The sequence below is a fragment of the Uranotaenia lowii genome, chromosome 2, assembly GCF_029784155.1.
Source record: "Uranotaenia lowii strain MFRU-FL chromosome 2, ASM2978415v1, whole genome shotgun sequence".
NCBI classification, from domain to species: Eukaryota; Metazoa; Arthropoda; class Insecta; order Diptera; family Culicidae; genus Uranotaenia; species Uranotaenia lowii.
The window spans coordinates 430352661-430374320 of NC_073692.1; the positions used below are offsets into that span (position 1 = coordinate 430352661).

General features: G+C 36.8%; 1 protein-coding gene across 1 annotated transcript in view; it reads right to left on the minus strand.

Annotated features, from left to right (window-relative positions):
• Positions 1 to 674: 674 nt before the first annotated feature.
• LOC129743520 (sodium-dependent serotonin transporter-like) overlaps positions 675 to 21660 on the minus strand; it is a 90439-nt gene continuing 69453 nt past the window's right edge. The window contains exons 3-5 of the mRNA XM_055735557.1: positions 7968 to 8409; positions 7444 to 7717; positions 675 to 1178 (exon numbers count right to left, since the gene is read on the minus strand). Of these exons, the coding sequence (XP_055591532.1) occupies positions 675 to 1178; positions 7444 to 7717; positions 7968 to 8409 (1220 nt within the window). The remainder of the gene's footprint in view (positions 1179 to 7443; positions 7718 to 7967; positions 8410 to 21660) is intronic.

Consider the following 21660-nt stretch of genomic DNA (forward strand, 5'->3'; position numbering starts at 1 on the left):
AAAATAAAACTTCTCATGTAAAAGCTTTCCTTTTCATAAATTATACTTTTAACGTTGGATTCCCTCCATATTTTAACATTATATGTTACCCATCGGAATTCGGGGTACACAAGATGTAGGCTCGACAAGACTAAGCGATGGACCATTTATCAACATTGGAAGAAAAATACTAGGTCTATTTCCTAGCAAATGGTCGGTCACATATGATAAAAAGGAACCCTAAGCCAGCCCACTCGCTCTCTCTCTTTCTCATGAAACATTCATCAGCTGTTAAACGCGTTCTGGTGTAAATATGTATTATAGGATTTGGAAATTCAAGAACGATTTCTTAGGCTGGTAAACTGGAAGCTTGTTCGTCGGAAGTTTGTCTCGGAACCGGAAGTTCATTGAATAGGACTGAAACTCGGTTTTATTTTGAATCAGAAGTGAAGTCAAATAAATTTTCCCTTTCTTCTCGAGTTATTCCTCGTAAGGTAACATTTTGTTTTTAAACATCATTGTGAAATCTCAAACTATCAATTCCATTCTAATTTTGTTCAATTTCAATGAAATGCAATTACAAATTTCAGAACAATTCACTGACAAAAGTATGTTAGAAGGTTTAATAAAATAGATTTCTAATTTTTTTTTTTATCAAAACAGAAATAAAAATATGTGGTTAAAAAATTAAAAGATTATTTTAAAACAGTCCCAGGTATACTCACATAGGTCATGGTCGGTAGTGCACAAATGTAGATCAGTCCCAGCAGGATCAGAACAAACAGCTCTCTTCGCCGTCCAATTGTCCTCGGATACTCGTCGCACAGGGCCGTTATCATGGCCTCCAGTCCACCGAAAGTACTGTCCAGCCCAAGCGTGATCAACATCAGGAAGAAGATGATCGACCAAAACACCGATCCCTTCATCATGGCAATCGCTTCCGGATAGACGATAAACACCAGTCCCGGTCCTTCCAGGCCGACGTCCTCGATCGATTTGTTCTGCACCTGGGCCATGTACCCGAGAACGGAAAAGATCACAAACCCAGCCAGGAAGCTGGTCAAACAGTTGATACTGCTTGTTAGCAGAGCGTCACGATAGCAGTTGTTGTTGAACTTGTTGTAGCTCGAGAGGGCCAGCAGGGTCCCAAATCCGGGACCGAGGGAGAAGAATATCTGCGAGGCGGCATCGATCCATACCTGGAGTATAAAGTAAGATAAGGAGTTAGATGTATGATTTTTTTCAAGTCTTCAATATGCTAATACAGTGCAGCAAACACATCGTTCATATAGGACTATAAGTCGATTTTGCTGTATACTTCATAGCTGAAATAGATTGAAAGGGACATTTTGAGGTGAAATATCGTTTAAACACTTGATGTTTTTTTTTTTAATAAAAACAAGGAATTAAAAATATAAAATCTATAAAAATTTATGTTCAAAGAGCGAATGCTATCCAAACCAAAAGACTGCTTCCTCTGAAGCGATTTAAGATCTTTTCGATAATCTTGTAACTAAACTATGCGCAGTCTGAACTATCAAGATAATATTTCTTTTCATCGAAGGCCATTCTTACTTCAATTTGTTTTAAAGTAAGACTGAGACGGGTTACCTTTTTTCTGTAGTATACAGAATGTTTTGATCCTTATAAATTCAAGAATCAAGCCAGATCCAGAATATTCAGGGATTTCTGAACAAATGAGCTTATTGTCTCAATAAGTTGGTGATTCGGTTACATTTCAGGTGTTTTTCTGATACCATAGTTCTCAGATCTTTTCAACAAAAAACGTTTAACTTTTTTGGTTTTCCTAAGTGTCAGAAAAATCTTCAGCCCTTATTCTTGACCTGAATCCTATTGAAAATCTATCAGATTACTTAACATATCTACCAAAATTGTCGACAATTCGGCTCATTTCATATTCGTAAGCTGTAAACACGTGCAACAATATTAAATATTCATTAAGATAGGTTACTCGAAAATTCTGGAAACTCCATGTGACTCAACAATTAATTGAATGTTTCAATTTCCGTTAACAAATGTTCCTCCTACAAACCTACCTGGTTTCCTGTAATTTCACCCAACAATTCTTTGATGGTTTTCTGTGACAATATTTCCTTATGTTCATTGAAAAATCATAAAAAAATTGATCTTTTTTACATTCTACTTGAGCAAAATTAACCTTAATAATCTTATCATATTTATGCAATCAACACTTTGAAATTCTAAAGTTATATTGACATCAAAAATTCACATTGTGAAAATACGTATGAAATTTAAAAAATCTATGAAATCTGTCAATATTCTAAAAATTCTGTGTTCTGGTACACAGATTCTGTAATTTGCTCAAAATTCTGTGACATTACATATTTTTCTGCAACCTTGCTACAAACATGAACTTTAATAAATTTTATGTTTTCAATCATTTTATTGTTTGTTATCATTAGATAACATCAAGTGCGTAGTAAAGAAATCTATATCAGATATGAAAAATACAGCAAAATCAACTACCTTATAGTTCAAAACGACCAGATTAATTAGAATTAGAATTATCAATCATCTGTTCAGCTGAAAATGAATGTGAAAAATGAGTGTGCGATAAAACGTATTTCCCACAAGGTAGAATGCGTTTTTATTAAAAGCTGAACTTTAAAAAGTCAAGCAGAATGCATTTGAAATGTAGAGAATTTCAAAAACGTCAAAAATGACAGAAATATCGAAAATTTCAACAATGTCAAAAATGACAAAAATGCCAAAAATGTCAAAACTGTTAAAAATGTCCACATTGTCAAAAATTTCCAAAAATATAAAAAATATCAAAAATGTCAAAAATGTTAAAAATGTCAAAAATGACAAAAATGTCAAAAATTTCAAAGAAGGCAAAAATGTCAAAAATATTAAAAAAGTAAAAAATGTTAAGAATGTCAAAAATGACAAAAATGTCAAAAATGTAAAAATTTCAAAAATGTTAAAAATTGTCAAAAATGACAAAAATGTCAACAACGTCTAAAATGACAAAAAGATAAAAAAAGTCAAAAATGTAAAATGTTCAAAAATGTCTAAAATAACAAAAATGTAAAAAATTTCAAAAATGTCAAATGTTACAAATGTTAAAAATATCAAAAATGTAAAAAAAGACAAAAGCTAAAAAAATGTAAAAAATGTGAAAAATTTCAGAAATGTCAAAAATATCAGAAATGTTGAAAATTTCATTAATACCCAAAATGTTAAAAATGTCATAAATATCAAAACTAACAAAACAATCAAAACATTCAAAAATGTCAATAATATCATAAATGTCAATTTTGTCACGTATGTCAATAATGTCATTAACATCAAAAATTAAAAAAAAATTCAAAAATGTCAAAACTGTCAAAAAAGGCGAAAATAACAAAAATGTAAAAAATGTAAAATATATCAAAAATGACAAAAACGTCAAAAATGACAAAAATGTCGAAAATGTCAGAAACGTCAAAATGTCAAAAGTTTTAGAAACGACCAATGCAGAAATGTCAAAAATATCAAAATTGTTTAAAATTTCAGAAATGTCCAAAAAGTCCAAAATGTCATGATGTCGAAAGTGTCAAATATTTTGAAAATGTCAAAAATGTCAAAAATGTAAAATTAAGAAAAAAAATGTCAAAAATGTCAAAAAATGTCAAAAAATGTCAAAAATGTCAAATATAGATAAATATGTGAAAATAACAAGAATAACAAAAACGTCAAAAATAACAAAACTTTAAAAAAAAATGTAAAAAACATCATAAATGTCAAAAATGTGGAATATGTCGAAAATTACAGAAATGGTCAAATTATTAAAAATGTAAATAATGGCAATATTGTAAAATATGTACAGAATACATCTAAAATGTTGAAATGTCAAAAATATTGAAAATTTCAAATATGTCAAGTAAATGAAAAAATGACAAAAATATAAAAAATGTCAAAACTGACAGAAATGACCAAAATTTCAAAAACATTAAAATGTCAATATGTCAGATGAGTCAAATAGGCCAAAATATCAAAAATGTCAAAAGAGTCAGAAATTTCAAAATGCAAAAAATGCCAATGCCAGAAATGTCCCAAATTTCCAAAATGTCAGTCATGTCAAAAATGTCAAAAATTTAGAAAATATCAAAAATCTCACAAAATGTAAAAAAAGAAAAAAAACTTATAAATATCAAAAAAAAAATTAAAAAATGTCAAATAGATAAAAAATATAAGAAATATAAAAAATGCAAAAAACTTCAATAATTTCAAAAACTCCAAAAATGAAAAAAAATGTCAAAAATGTTGAAATGTCAAAAATATCAAAAATGTCAAAAATTTCAAAAATGCCAAGAATATCAAAAAGGACAAAAATATGAACAATGTCAAAACTGACATAAATGTCAAAAACATCAAAATGTCAGAAATGCCAAAAATGTCAAAAGTTTTAAAAACGTCACAAATTGCAGAAATGTCAAAAATATCAAAAATGTCTAAAATATCAGAAATGTTTAAAATGTCAAAAATGTCAAAAATGTCAAAAACGTCAAATATGTTAAAAATGTCAAAAATGTCAAAAATGTCAAAAATGTCAAAAATGTCAAAAATGTCAAAAATGTAAAAAATGTCAAAAATGTCAAAAATGTCAGAAATGTCAAAAATTTCAAAAATGTCAAAAATGTCAAAAATGTCAAAAATGACAAAAATGTCAAAAATGTCAAAATTGTCAAAAATGTCAAAAATGTCAAAAATGTCAAAAATGTCAAAAATGTCAACAATGTCAAAAATGTCAAAAATGTCAAAAATGTTAAAAATGTCAAAAATGTCAAAAATGTCAAAAATGTCAAAAATGTCAAAAATGTCAAAAATGTCAAAAATGTCAAAAATGTCAAAAATGTCAAAAATGTCAAAAATGTCAAAAATGTCAAAAATGTCAAAAATGTCAAAAATGTCAAAAATGTCAAAAATGTCAAAAATGTCAAAAATGTCAAAAATGTCAAAAATGTCAAAAATGTCAAAAATGTCAAAAATGTCAAAAATGTCAAAAATGTCAAAAATGTCAAAAATGTCATAAATGTCGAAAATGACAAAAATGTCAAAAATGTCAAAAATGTCAAAAATGTCAAAAATGTCAAAAATGTCAAAAATGTCAAAAATGTCAAAAATGTCAAAAATGTCAAAAATGTCAAAAATGTCAAAAATGTCAAAAATGTCAAAAATGTCAAAAATGTCAAAAATGTCAAAAATGTCAAAAATGTCAAAAATGTCAAAAATGTCAATTTTTTGACATCAAAAATGTCAAATATGTCAAAATGTCAAAAATGTCAAAAATGTCAAAAATGTTAAAAATGTCAAAAATGTCAAAAATGTCAAAAAAGTTCAAAATGTAATTTTTTATCATTTTTGTCATGTTTGTCATGTTTGTCATTTTTGTCATTTTTGTCATTTTTGTCATTTTTGTCATTTTTGTCATTTTTGTCATTTTTGTCATTTTTGTCATTTTTGTCATTTTTGTCATTTTTGTCATTTTTGTCATTTTTGTCATTTTTGTCATTTTTGTCATTTTTGTCATTTTTGTCATTTTTGTCATTTTTGTCATTTTTGTCATTTTTGTCATTTTTGTCATTTTTGTCATTTTTGTCATTTTTGTCATTTTTGTCATTTTTGTCATTTTTGTCATTTTTGTCATTTTTGTCATTTTTGTCATTTTTGTCATTTTTGTCATTTTTGTCATTTTTGTCATTTTTGTCATTTTTGTCATTTTTGTCATTTTTGTCATTTTTGTCATTTTTGTCATTTTTGTCATTTTTGTCATTTTTGTCCTTTTTGTCATTTTTGTCATTTTTGTCATTTTTGTCATTTTTGTCATTTTTGTCATTTTTGTCATTTTTGTCATTTTTGTCATTTTTGTCATTTTTGTCATTTTTGTCATTTTTGTCATTTTTGTCATTTTTGTCATTTTTGTCATTTTTGTCATTTTTGTCATTTTTGTCATTTTTGTCATTTTTGTCATTTTTGTCATTTTTGTCATTTTTGTCATTTTTGTCATTTTTGTCATTTTTGTCATTTTTGTCATTTTTGTCATTTTTGTCATTTTTGTCATTTTTGTCATTTTTGTCATTTTTGTCATTTTTGTCATTTTTGTCATTTTTGTCATTTTTGTCATTTTTGTCATTTTTGTCATTTTTGTCATTTTTGTCATTTTTGTCATTTTTGTCATTTTTGTCATTTTTGTCATTTTTGTCATTTTTGTCATTTTTGTCATTTTTGTCATTTTTGTCATTTTTGTCATTTTTGTCATTTTTGTCATTTTTGTCATTTTTGTCATTTTTGTCATTTTTGTCATTTTTGTCATTTTTGTCATTTTTGTCATTTTTGTCATTTTTGTCATTTTTTGTCATTTTTGTCATTTTTGTCATTTTTGTCATTTTTGTCATTTTTGTCATTTTTGTCATTTTTGTCATTTTTGTCATTTTTGTCATTTTTGTCATTTTTGTCATTTTTGTCATTTTTGTCATTTTTGTCATTTTTGTCATTTTTGTCATTTTTGTCATTTTTGTCATTTTTGTCATTTTTGTCATTTTTGTCATTTTTGTCATTTTTGTCATTTTTGTCATTTTTGTCATTTTTGTCATTTTTGTCATTTTTGTCATTTTTGTCATTTTTGTCATTTTTGTCATTTTTGTCATTTTTGTCATTTTTGTCATTTTTGTCATTTTTGTCATTTTTGTCATTTTTGTCATTTTTGTCATTTTTGTCATTTTTGTCATTTTTGTCATTTTTGTCATTTTTGTCATTTTTGTCATTTTTGTCATTTTTGTCATTTTTGTCATTTTTGTCATTTTTGTCATTTTTGTCATTTTTGTCATTTTTGTCATTTTTGTCATTTTTGTCATTTTTGTCATTTTTGTCATTTTTGTCATTTTTGTCATTTTTGTCATTTTTGTCATTTTTGTCATTTTTGTCATTTTTGTCATTTTTGTCATTTTTGTCATTTTTGTCATTTTTGTCATTTTTGTCATTTTTGTCATTTTTGTCATTTTTGTCATTTTTGTCATTTTTGTCATTTTTGTCATTTTTGTCATTTTTGTCATTTTTGTCATTTTTGTCATTTTTGTCATTTTTGTCATTTTTGTCATTTTTGTCATTTTTGTCATTTTTGTCATTTTTGTCATTTTTGTCATTTTTGTCATTTTTGTCATTTTTGTCATTTTTGTCATTTTTGTCATTTTTGTCATTTTTGTCATTTTTGTCATTTTTGTCATTTTTGTCATTTTTGTCATTTTTGTCATTTTGTCTTTTTTGTCGTTTTTTCATTTTTGTCTTTTTTGTCGTTTTTTCATTTTTGTTATTTTTATATGATGTTTTTTGAAATTTTTATCTTTGTGATTTCTGCCATTTTTGTCATTCTAGTCATTTTTTGTCACATTCGTCATTTGTATACATTTTTGTCTCTTATTTTTGATCATCGATTCTTACCCTAGAATTTTTCAGCTTATGCCACTCCGGTGTTAGGTAGTACCGGATTCCCTCGGCCGCCCCAGGTAACGTCACTCCACGGAACAGCAGAATCAACAGGACCACATAGGGAGCCAAGGCCGTCACCCACACTACCTTTCCGGCACTCCGAACACCTTTCCACAGCGAGAAATACACCAACACGAACACCCCGAAGACGCAGAGGGCCAACGAAGGCTTCACCGGACCCATAAAGTTCAGCCCGTCCGATTTGTACTGCTCTAGAACCTGGCGCCTGTGGATTGAGAGGAGAGGATTCAAGAAGACGATGATGATGATGTGTTATGATGACGACGGGTGGTCATTCGATTTTTGTTCGATCGTAAAATCAGCGTCATAGAATCGTATTAACAACACAACAAGTAATGTTTTCGAATGGGAGATTTTGTCCGGATTTGTCACTCGGCCATCGTTAAAATCGAAACCGCGTCGTAAACTTGAAAAATTTACAAAGAGAATAATAGGGGTACATAGGTAGGACTTACTCGAAAAACTCCCTCGCCGGACTTGTTCGAACCATTTCCGGGACGGCGTGGGCAGCTCCCGCGCCAGTAGCCGCAACGACGCTGGCCACAGTCGAAGTGACATTCCCCAGCAACCCGCCGATGACCGTCGTAGCCGTCGATCCGGTCCGATTGAGTCCCGCCAGGGTCGTAAAGTTTCCGAAGGCCCCCACAATTGACGTCGTCGTCGTCAGCGTCGTTGCATTTGTAATCGATTCCATGGTGCTTCTGGCCGCGTCGAGACGGGTCAGATTGGCCAACGATGTGACCGGTGTGCAGGCCTCGGTGTTCCATAAATTACCGCATTTGGTCCAGGGCAGTTCCGTGGTAAATGAAGCGAACAGATAATAAACCGCCCAGCCAATAATCGTGTTGTAGTACATGCCCATATAAATGTCGATCAGGCAGATTGCGTAGCCCACACCTGTGTGTTTGCGGAAGAAACAGAAACAGGAACAGAACAGTTTCCCGGTCACATCCGGAACGGGTTTTTTTTTCGTTAGTCGTGTTACATTCAAATGCCGGCGAGGAGCAGTAAATGTTTACGTTGCATCATTGCATACAGTAACGAGGTGGGAGATGGGACGAAGGACTTTTTTAAACGTTAAATAATTTCGATTGGATTGGATGAGTACAATGTTGACTGGAGCAACTCCTACGTTGTTCATCGCTTCAGCCGCGGCTTTATCGTATTCGATTATATGATGATTATAAAATTTATCGTTTAAATCGTTGGTCACTTTTCCCCATTATGATTTTTTTTTTGATTCATCAACATAAATCAATAGAATCCAGAAATAATTTTCTTCTTTCGGGGTGAATTTTTCGGCTATCAGTCAACTTAAATAGCAAAGACGACTATTTATTTAAGATCCAACGTTTCGATCCTTATAGGATCATCATCAGGGACGAAAAAATGTCGTCTTTTTGTTTTGGATTGATTCGGCTGATCAGATAAAGCTGTCTTGTATATTGTGTACAAAGTGTTGCGGTTGAAAAACCGTTTTGTCCTACAATTTTTGGATTTATATTCACCAGCATCTGAAAGTTGTCACACAGTTTTCACTTTCACTTTCCAACTGATTTTTTATCTGATCACGACGAGTGTGTATTAGGTGGTGTCTATTACATGTTGTTGGGTGTGTGTTTCTGTATTTGTGTTTTTATGATGTGATTTAATTTTTCTTATGTTACATATTGTTCTAAAAATATTTCCGTATGTATTTTTAGAACAATATGTAACAGAAAAATTAAATCACAACATAAAAACACAAATACAGAAACACACACCCAACAACATGTAATAGACACCACCTAATACACACTCGTCGTGATCAGATAAAAAATCAGTTGGAAAGTGAAAGTGAAAACTGTGTGACAACTTTCAGATGCTAGTGAATATAAATCCAAAAATTGTAGGACAAAACGGTTTTTCAACCGCAGAACTTTGTACACAATATACAAGACAGCTTTATCTGATCAGCCGAATCAATCCAAAACAAAAAGACGACATTTTTTCGTCCCTAATGATGATCCTATAAGGGTCGAAACGTTGGATCTTAAATAAATAGTCGTCTTTGCTATTTAAGTTGACTGATAGCCGAAAAATTCACCCCGAAAAAACATATTTAACAGTCGAAAATCGATACCGAAATAATTTTCCATATCATATCACAGGGGTAAGCAACCTGGTGTTATTTGGTATGTTCTTCTATATAAGACTTGAATATTACAACAAAATACGATGTTCTTAAACACTTTTTGAGAGTTCGCAGTTGGCCTTGGACGAATACGGTCGTGTTTTTTTCGGTAGCGCGCTCCGTCTCGCGTTCTCATAACTACTTCAAATTTTTAATTGTGGATTGAACTTTGTACATTGAAAAGGATATAGTGAAGAAAAGTATATTTATATGTGATGTTTTGAGAGCAGCTAGCCGGGATTTATTTATTTTTATTCGAAAAATAGTGCTTGATAGAAAAGCAAAGAAAAATGGCTGGCGGTGTGATCTGTTTTTCACTTGCGCAGTGCAAAATTCAACGAAGCCCTGGTACAATAATGTGTTTTAGTGGTCGAATGCTGGTAAAGCCAGAATAAGTTGGTGTAAAAATGTAACGGATTGTTATTGTCTCACCATCAATGCCAGCAATTTATTTAAGGGCGCCACTTCCAGAATGGAAGATTGCTGACACGGGTTGAAATGCCGGCCAAGACCCTTTCACAAGGCGGGTGCGGAATAAGTGGCTCGAACAATCGTTTCCCCGGTTTAGGATAGGGTTTTAAAACAAGACGTCAACGCACTCGATCTTGAATCCCGTGAAAATGTAATCTCGTTACGCAGAAGGCCAAAGTACATTTAATTGAATAATTTTATCGTTATTGACGCGGTCTAATCCAAAAACTTGCACGCAACGACAACAGCTTGAGTAGAAGAAATTGCCTGCCTTTCGGGCGCTTTTGAACTGAAGGCAAAAGACGGACTGTTTATAGTTACTTCTAGTTTATATTATTATCCAATTCTTCTGGCTCCCTACTTCTTATTTACTAATTTACAATTTTTACTTTTGGTGTGTATGCGATTTTTGTGTGGGATTTCAAATACTCACCCACGACCTTTGTAGGTGGGATTTCAGCACTGACAGGTAGGTGTTACTTTTGACCAAGGAGGAATCGGGCTGCCAGGGTACGAGATTCCTAAATGCCAACCGAGTTTGGCCCGAGTTTCACACCGTTGCTGACTCGGCTTCTTCTTATTGCTTTTGGGTGTTGAGATTCGTCTCATCGAAGTAATCGATGAGATGAATAACAACACACGCATGTTGGTGCAAACAAATTATTGTAACTATGGTTCCCTATGAATCTCTAGGGAACAGACTAGTATAAATAGAACGAAAAGTGTGTCGAGCAAGGGATCCAATTGGAAGGTTGTTTAACCTGGTATCCAATTGGAAGGCAGTCGAACCGGGAATCCGTGCGGAGGTGTCGAACCTGGAATCCGTTGGTGGTGGTCGAGCCGGGAATCCGTTGGAGGTGGTCGAGCCGGGAATCCGAAGAGGGTCGTCAGGCCGCTGGGAACGCGAAAAGCCTTGAGAATGGGCTACGGACTGCAAGGAGCGCCAAGCCGACGGGAGGTTGTCGTCGAGCGAACCGAAGGCAGGTTGTCGTCGAGTGAGCCAGGAAATGGTCGTCGGGCGAAACCAGTGGAAGGTCGTAGAGCGAAACCTAGTCGTGCTGAAGGCGATAAGGTTCGGTGTGTGTCGAGGAGGAGTAGCCACTTCAGGAGGAGCCACCGGAGAGATTGCAGTTGGATAACTGAGAACAGCGTGTGTTGAGGAGGAGTGTTGAGATTCGTCTCATCGAAGTAATCGATGAGATGAATAACAACACACGCATGTTGGTGCAAACAAATTATTGTAACTATGGTTCCCTATGAATCTCTAGGGAACAGACTAGTATAAATAGAACGAAAAGTTTAAAATAAAGGTATTCCAGTTTTAACCACAGAACGTGTTGGTTGTTTTGTCTCTCCTTTCCATTCCGAAAGTGCTCCCTGTCCAACACGAGCCGGGAATCCGTTGGAGGTGGTCGAGCCGGGAATCCGAAGAGGGTCGTCAGGCCGCTGGGAACGCGAAAAGCCTTGAGAATGGGCTACGGACTGCAAGGAGCGCCAAGCCGACGGGAGGTTGTCGTCGAGCGAACCGAAGGCAGGTTGTCGTCGAGTGAGCCAGGAAATGGTCGTCGGGCGAAACCAGTGGAAGGTCGTAGAGCGAAACCTAGTCGTGCTGAAGGCGATAAGGTTCGGTGTGTGTCGAGGAGGAGTAGCCACTTCAGGAGGAGCCACCGGAGAGATTGCAGCTGGATAACTGAGAACAGCGTGTGTTGAGGAGGAGTGTTGAGATTCGTCTCATCGAAGTAATCGATGAGATGAATAACAACACACGCATGTTGGTGCAAACAAATTATTGTAACTATGGTTCCCTATGAATCTCTAGGGAACAGACTAGTATAAATAGAACGAAAAGTTTAAAATAAAGGTATTCCAGTTTCTACCAGTAAGCAGATCAAGTCTCTCCTTTCCACTGCCCAAAGTGCTTCCAACAACATTGGGCCTAGGTGTCGACGAAGAACCGGATGTCGACGGATGGATGGCACGTGTTTCCGTACAAGCGCAGGCACCACTTTCCCCAACCCTCTTCTTGCTTTCGGGCCTAGGTGTCGACGAAGGACCGGATGTCGACAGATGGATGGCACGTGGTTCCGTACAAGCGCAGGCACCGCTTTCCACAACCCGGGGATTCTCAGTCCACAACGAGGATGGTTCCGGCAATAGTCACTTGCTTGACACTACAGCCTAGGATCTGGACGACACGTGGGATTGCACAAATCCGGCGGATGGGCACACCAGAGGTTCCTCAATCCGCAACGAGGATGGTTCCGACGAGACGACACGTGGGATTGCACAAATCCGGCGGATGGGCACACCAGAGGTTCCTCAATCCGCAACCGACTATGAGCCAGACGATTGAAGCCCACTTTCTAGCCGAGAAGCGATGTCACGTGGTAATTAGTGGATTCCGGCTAGGTTCACGACTCGGGGGTCCTCAATCCGCAACCGAGTTTGAGCCAGCCGATTGCCGGTCGCTTACCACTAAGGACGATGGATGCAGTTGTGGCGTGGGTTTTCCAACCCCAGACTAACACCCACGTTGACGCGGGTTACCTTTTTCTTTTTATACGCTTTTTATTTCACGTAGCGTGTTCACTTAACTAGCTTTGAGCCTGCTATCCTGCTAGATCAAATGCTATTATCAATTCAAGTTACTTTCTGATAACGTTTTATTTTTCACTAAATGAAATCGACTAACTAATATCTTTTTAACAATTTTTTTATGTTAATCTCCAGAATCTCAAATATCACATTCCTAACGGTTTTGATTCTACAAAGCAAGTCTCGAAGCGAGTAGCAAGTGGATCAAGGCCAACCAGGAATCGGCATCGAATTATTAAAACAATAGGTCACATTTTTTTGGCGCAAGTTCCTTTCTCACTTGCACGCATACGTATGGTGGTTTTACCGGGTCCAAGGGACAAACTTTTCCGACGTTGCAACCCAAGAGCAATCTTGCTCAAACGGTTGGAGCGGGACCGTTTGAAGTGTTTGTTGAGTCTTGACTTAAGACGCCATCGGCACTACATGTTTGCAAACGGATAAGATTAGACTAGATCGATTCTACCGTCTTATCTTGAATAAGGTGGTTCATAATATTTTTCCTTTAATTAGATAAACAGTTCGTTACACTCGTCCATCCATAAAGTTAAAAATTTTGAAATTTTATAAAAATTTCAAAATTTTTAAAAACATAATTGTTTTTATTTTTCTTAAATTTGCTCCGGACGCATTACACGTTTTAACTCACGGAGGTTTAAATCTTTGCTCCTACCTCTTCAATTTTCTCCCGGGGGTGTTGCCACGTCTGAACATCGCGGAGGCTAAAATTTTCCATTTGTGTTTATAAAAATTTTCTCCGGACGCGTTGCCGCGGTTGAAATCACGGAGGATTAAATTTTCTCCTACCTCTTCAATTTTCTCCCGGGGGTGTTGCCACGTCTGAACATCGCGGAGGTTTAAAAATTTTCTTCGGTAAAATTTTTTTTCCATATTTCATTTTTTCCATTATTATTAAATATACTTTTTTTTCCTAAAGTTTCTACGGACGCGTTGCCACGTTTAAAAACACGGAGGTTTTAAATTTGCTCTCCTACCTCTCAATTTTCTCCCGGGGGTGTTGCCACGTCTGAACATCGCGGAGGTTGAAATTTTGAATTTGTTTTTATAAAAATTTTCTCCGGACGCGTTGCCACGGTTAAAATCACGGAGGTTTAAATTTGCTCTCCTGCCACTTCAATTTTCTCCCGGGGGTGTTGCCACGTCTGAACATCGCGGAGGTTTAAATTCTCTTTTCTTTTCGATTATTTTTTTCAATTTTTTTTTTCATAAATTTTCTCCGGACGTGTTGCCACGTTTAAAATCACGGAGGATTGAATTTGCTCTCCTGCCTCTTCAATTTTCTCCCGGGGGTGTTGCCACGTCTAAACATCGCGGAGGTTAAAATTTTCCTTTTGCTTTTGTAAAAAAAATTTCTCCGGACGCGTTGCCGCGGTTGAAATCACGGAGGATTGAATTTTCTCCTGCCTCTTCAATTTTTCTCCCGGGGGTGTTGCCACGTCTGAACATCGCGGAGGATAAAATTTTCTTTCTGTTTTATATAATTTTTCTCCGGACGCGTTGCCGCGGTTGAAATCACGGAGGATTGAATTTGCTCCTGCCTCTTCAATTTTTCTCCCGGGGGTGTTGCCACTTCTAAACATCGCGGAGGTTCAAAACAATTATTATTAATTTTATTTTTTTTTTTTATACTTTGTATATTTATTTATTTTTTTTTTATTGGTCCCTAAAATTTCTCCGGACGCGTTTCCACGTTTTAACTCACAGAGGTTTAAACTGCTCTCCTGCCTCTTCAATTTTCTCCCGGGGGTGTTGCCACGTCTGAACATCGTGGAGGTTGAAATTTTTGCATTGTTTTTATACAAATTTTCTCCGGACGCGTTGCCGCGGTCAAAATCACGGAGGATTAAATTAGTTCTCCTGCATCTTCAATTTTCTCCCGGGGGTGTTGCCACGTCTAAACATCGCGGAGGTTGAAATTTTCCCTTTTTTTTTTAAATTAATTTTTCTCCGGACGCATGACACGTTTGAACTCACGGAGGTTTAAATTTAATCTCCTTCCACCTCATTTTTCTCGCGGGAGTGTTGCCACGTCCAAACATCGCGAAAGTTGAAATTTTTTTTTTTTTGTAATTGTTCGAGCATTCCGTTTATTATTATTTATTATTTTTTTTTTGAACCGGTTGATTTTCTTATCCTTCTTAAATTTGTTTCACCCTTGAAACATCAGAAATTTCTGATCATACATACTTTTTTTTAATCAGTACTAACCTCAGATACATCTATGAGACTTTTACATTTTCGAATCAATCCACTTGAATCAGATCCATTGTCTGAACTAATGTCAAGGTAAACAAATTTACCGCTTTAATTTAACGATTTATCGATATTCTATTTAATATCAATCTTTTAATGTATCCTTTTTCAGACGTTTTCATCTGAACCCTCCTAACAATATCGGTCAGCCCTATTCTTCAAACTGTCATTCGGTGGTCGAAATGAAATATCAAAGAAAAAAGAAAACATATGTAAACAAGATCCCAGAACCGAAAAGAACTTCGCCAAAGATCAAAGGATTACTCTAATTAAACTTTAAACTTCAGATTAAGGTAATGATTGTTGAGATAACGTGTGCTAACTTTCTTATTTTTCAGGATTCATATTTATATCAGGATAGTTTTAGTTCAGAATGGAATTGTGTATGAAAGAACAGACCAAAATTATGTACAGCTAGAAAAAGTGATAATAAATGAAGAAATGGATTCAGTTGAGCATCAAATTATTGCCGATTTCGGATTCAATGAAAATATTAAGAAACTCCCATTGATGAGTTCGTAGCCTTACACCTCGAGTGGAGTGTTTTATGTTGTGATGATTGTTTTTGTGCCGAGACTATGGGCACCGTCATAGCTTGTTTAAGGATCAACTACAAACGCTTTAAGAAGGACCCATGGTAGCTTCCGGTTATTTTTTTCCCTTCAAGCGTTTCTAAAGTGTACGAATTCGAACCCAAGACTTCAGCAATTCGAACCTTTGTGAATTTCGGTGCAAATTTTCCGACAAAATTCCGATCCTTATTAGAGAGATGGACGTTTCGCTTATATACGGTTTCACCCTTTTGGAATGTGTGTCTGTCGTTAGAGCGCAGGTTATAGTTAGCGCTGTACTTTTTATATGCTTTTGCAAGATTATCTCTTACAATTTGATCGACGTTTTCCATAAACTGGTGACGATCGATTGCCCCAGGTGATTGACTAAAATTGTTGTCACGCAAGGTTTCGAATTGTTGCCCATTTTGGACCATATTTCGCCCAAAATTGACGAAGTACGGTGTGAAACCAGTACTTTCGTGAACCGTCGTGCATATGGCTCTTGCGATTTGTGGGACAGACTCATCCCAGTCACGATGCTCACGTTTCGCGTTCAAGGTGCAACGGATAGCTGTAACGATCACTCTATTTACCCGCTCGGTAGGGTTCGGGCTAGGATGGTACACAGGTAAGTTCCAGTGAGTGGTTCCATATTTCCGAAGCATTTGTTCAAATTGATGTGATTTGAACACCTGCGCATTATCAGTGATGCACACTGCAGGCGCCCCAAACACATTGAACACAATGTTCTCCATAAACGTACACACTGATGGTGTGGTAGCTGATCGCATGCATTGAACTAAAGTGAATTTGGAAAAGAAGTCACAGACAACGAGAACCCATATGTTTCCACGTTTGGATCGAGGATAAGGCCCAAGGAAATCCATCGAGATGAGTTCCCAAGGACGAGTACAAAGTTTAGGCTGACCACATCTAGGGGTAACGTTGTAATTTGGTGATTTAGATTCACGACAGACCTCGCATTTCAAGCAGAAGCGCTTCACGTCTGTATACATACGCGGCCAGTAGTATCGTTCCCTTAATTTGGCTAAAATCTTAAACGGACCTAGATGGGCTTCTTCATGGACGGATTTCATTAATCTGTTTCGATCTACAAGTGGAACAACCTGTTTCCACTTTGCTCCAGGGTCTTCTAAACTGGAAACGTTGGATATGAATTTGAATAATCGTTCATCGCGGATTTCAAAGTCTGGATACCGATCGGGATATTTTCGAACCATAGTTTTAAGTTGTTCGACATAACAATCAGCAGGTTTGACCTCTATGGACGTGATTGCTCGGGATAGTGCATCAGCTGGCACGTTTTCGGTTCCCTTTTTATAACGAAGTACAACGTCATACTTTGAAAGTTTAAGTGCCCATCTGGCAATTCTGGCAGATTTGCTGTCAATAGACATGCTCCTCAGAAAGGTAAGGCTCATTGCATCGGTTTGGACAACGAACGTGGTTCCTTCCACAAAGTGTTTGAAGTGCTCGATGCTTAAAAGTACCGCAAGACACTCACGTTCTGTTGCACTGTATCGTCTCTGAGTGCTTGATAACTTTTTGGAAAAGTACGCAAGTGGTTTTCGTTCACCATTCTGCTCTTGTACTAAAACCGCACCGATGGCTAAGTCCGAGCTGTCGGTCTCTATAATAAACGGAAGTGAAAAATCAGGGTTTGAGAGAACGGGTGCCGACACTAGGGCGGTTTTAAGCTTGTTCAAAGCAAGCTCAGCCTCAGGTGTCCAATTAAACTTTTTTTTATCCTTTTTCAGAAGATTTGTAATAGGAGTGGTTATTTCCGAGTAGTTATGAATGAACTTTTGATGGAAACCTGCCAGTCCCAGTAATCGACGCACGTCCTTAACCGTCTTAGGTGCAGGATAATCAAGAACGGGCTGGATCTTACTTACATCCATAGATAACCCCCTTTCTGAGAGAACATAACCCAGGTATCGAATTTCAGTCTGACAAAATTTACTCTTTTGCAGATTTATCGTAAGACCAGCACCTCGAAGTCGTTGAGCTACCTTCCCAATTAGATCCAGATGTTCTCTGAACGAATTCCCTAGAATGATTATGTCATCTAGGTAAACATAAACGAACGGCTCTAAATCATGTCCCAACACCGAGGACATCAACCGCATCATTCCGGCAGGTGCGTTACGAATACCGTATGGCATCACACAGAACCTGTATACACCACGATTTGTTCGGAAAGCGGTTTTGTTTTTGGATGGCTCTGACAAAGGGACTTGGTAATACGCCTCCGACAAATCGATAACGGTAAAGTACTTGGACTTTTCGATTCGCTGTAAAATACCCATCATATTGGGGAAGGGGTATTCGTCCTTTCGAGTGCACTCATTCAGTCTGCGGGAATCTAAACAGATTCTCCACTTACCGTTAGCCTTCTTTACCGGAAGTAAAGGATTAATGAAGTCGACCGCCCCGGGACACTCTTCGATCACACCTAATGTTTTCATCCTTTCGATCTCCGTTTCAATAACCTTTTCTATTGTAGGAGACCAACGGTAATATGGTACTTTTCGAGGTTTTGAATCTGGTAATAGCTCGATCACGTGTTCCATTAAGTGTGTTCGCCCGAAATTACCATTATAGGTTGCAGGCAGTTTTTTCACAACTTCGAAAAGGGATTGTCGTTCAGTCGAGTCTAACTTATGACCAGTTTCTATTTCTTCAGCGCATTGAATGATACTATCAGGTAGTTCAACGGTCGGTATCTCGAGACTTTCATCAGTTTCTGATTCATTCGGTGGTTCTAGAAACGGTTTTTTTGGCTCGAGCTGAAATTCAGCCCTACCTGGACAGTCGTCCGGTTGACTTTTCACACGGAATATTTCCGAGTGGTTGACTGGACTTACTTCGGAATTCTGGATTGTCACTGGAGAATTCACAGTCTGTCCAGAGCGGTTAATTAGTTCAAATCCAAACTTATTGAGGAAGTCAATTCCTAGGATGAGGTCTTTCGCCAGTTCTGGCACTACGACCGTTGGAATCACATGTGTGACTAGTTCAAATGTAAATGGTATGTTAACATAACCTAGGCATCGATAGGCAGTCCCATCAGCGGTGGAAATGTTCAGTGAAAGTGGGAGGATTTCGAGACCTAGTTGATCAATTAATTCGATTGAACTGATAACAGAGATACTCGCACCAGTGTCTGCTAGACCTTCAATATCGTGGGACAAAATCTTTACTTTTAAATGAGGACATCTATGGAACGTGGTATTAATTCGAAACACTTGGTTAAAATATCGAAACGGATAGTTGGGAATCTTACTATTTTCTTTAGGAGGTGAGGTATTCCCCGACTCAGCCTCACTTAATCGTTTTTTTTGAGTATTGTTTGGCGTTCTAAGCTGATGTTGATTGGGACAATTATGGGTCAGAGTGTTCATGAAACCACATATGTGGCAAAACGTTCGTTTTTCTTCTCTGCAGTCTCGCCACATGTGCGCTGAACTTCCACAGTTCCAGCACTTCCTAGGATTTTCATTTCTACTTGTCCATCGATTTGGTTCACGTTTATCTACATTAATAGGCGGTCGATTAGCATGGTTTTGAAGCATATATACTTCCTCCTCATCCCCTTCCAAATAATTGAGGTCTGAGTGACCAACACCAATTTGGTTCACACCAGGTTTAGAAATTCCAGGGTGGTATAAATGAGTCTCTAAAGCATCCAATCGGAAGCACTTTTGAGCGAGGTCTTCGATTGATGTAATTTCCTCCAATGCCAATCGCCTCTTGTAGGAAATTTTCATGTTTTCAACCACTATCTCATATTTTTCGAATTCCGACATTTTTGTGTTTAGACGTGTTGCACACATCTCCATATCCGTTAGATAAGCACTAAAGAGCTCTGAAGGACGCTGTTTTCGATTGCGCATTTCTTCGCGGATTAGTCGGTCACGATTAGGATTCTCGTAACGTAACTTCAAGTACCCCTCGAGTGTTTCCCAGGAATCGAATTTTTCCTCATACGTGGTGTACCACGCATATGCCCCATCTTTGAATAACAGATGTGCGTGCATTCTTAGGTCTTGTTTGGAAATACCGTAGGACCGACACAGAATGTCAATCTGTCGCAAAAAATCATTGACAGGCACTAAATTATTGTCCCCAGAAAACTTAGGCCACTTCTCAACGATATTGCATTGCTGGTGTGGTAAACGGTGATGGGGTACGGGCGTGGAATAGAACTGTGGTTCGAGTCGATTTGAAGGAAATGGAGAAGAACTCCCTGGTGGGCAATAAGGGTTTGGGAACGGCTGTTTTACAAGATTCATAATTGGTGTAGCGCGGTTATTATGATCAAAACGGGGTTGGCCCGATAACTGTAATGGCACGCCTAAGTCAAATGGTACGGACTTTCGAGTATTGACGAATGGTTCAGAGGTTCTAGGTTCCCTTCTTGGTTGTGTGTAACCCTCACCCATTAAGTTCATTTGATTAAACTGTCTCGCTAGAACGGGTTCTTCCCTAATAGGTTGGCTATAGTCGACGCCTGGTTTTAGAAGTTCTCGTACGTAAGCTTGAACATACGCATCGATCTCGGACACGTGTATAAATTCATTCGAACTTGTTTTTGCCATCAAGGGGCTTACTCGAGGTACAGGACTAGGAGCGGGGTAATCTGGGTTATGACGGTCTAATTCCGGAAATTTCTCTTTGAGATTATCACCAGCTGGAGTCAGAGAAGGTTCTCGTGAGATCTCTATAAGATCATCAGTAAATTGCTTCCCAGTATTTGGCGAAAATTTAATTTGATTATGTATAGTTTGGTTCATCTGACTATGAAACGGTTGATGTTCATTTACCCATTCCACTTTTAATGGGGCTGGCTTAGCCAACGTCTCACGGGATACCCCTAGTTCCGCCCACCTCCCTTCGCTAAGGGTATGAACGACGGATTTAAAAATTAGTTTTTTTGGTATTGTACCACAAGAAGGTTTTGGATCCTCAGGATCGGGCTCCACCAGTTTCGATTTATTATTCCGTGAACCTTCAACAGTTTTTTCAAAAAATTCAAATGTTCGATTGCCAATTTGGTTTTCTTGAAGTGGCGTCGAGTACTTTCGATCATCTACCATTCTTGATTGTAAAGTTTTGGAAGGGACCGAAGCAGAGCCGTACAAAGTTTTAAGCTGTTGAACGACCAGATCAAAATCCATACGAAAATATTCTCGCGATAAACGCGAGATCAAATCCAGTAATAGTTGCGAATTGTTTTCTTGGACAGGGTCTTGTGGGACAAGTCGTCTCACTCTCATGTGGTAGTGTACAAGGCGAGAAAGCATTCTAGTTCGAAAATGTTTTGGAGGATTGTTAGCTAGAGCTACTCCTATCTGCTGAAGTTGATATGGCATATTCTCGTAATCATCTATTACTCCCACATGCGAAATCTTTAGGGCATCGTAAGGTTTCTCTGATCGTAATATGTTACGTAAAATTCGGCAGCGACTTTCAACTGAACCTCCAATTGGTTGGTCACGAATGAGGAGCTCATAGTTTAGCTCTTCTTCCTCAAGATCATTTGCATTAATATGATAATGTTCCATAATGTATCTAAATTTAAATGAAAGATAATTCCTAGAAATGTTTTTGTTGAATACTTACTAAATTAACCTATTAAATTGAATTATAAATTAACTGGATGGAAAAAGAAGAATCAACACATGTATCTCAATTTAAACTAAAAAAAAAACTAAAATTATATCTTCCAACTAATAAATTCAGTAATCCAAATACTAAGCGTAATTTCAGAAATAATTCACTTTTTCTTTTAAAACCCCCAATATAAACCTTTCGGCCCCACGTTGGGCGCCAAATGTAACGGATTGTTATTGTCTCACCATCAATGCCAGCAATTTATTTAAGGGCGCCACTTCCAGAATGGAAGATTGCTGACACGAGTTGAAATGCCGGCCAAGACCCTTTCACAAGGCGGGTGCGGAATAAGTGGCTCGAACAATCGTTTCCCCGGTTTAGGATAGGGTTTTAAAACAAGACGTCAACGCACTCGATCTTGAATCCCGTGAAAATGTAATCTCG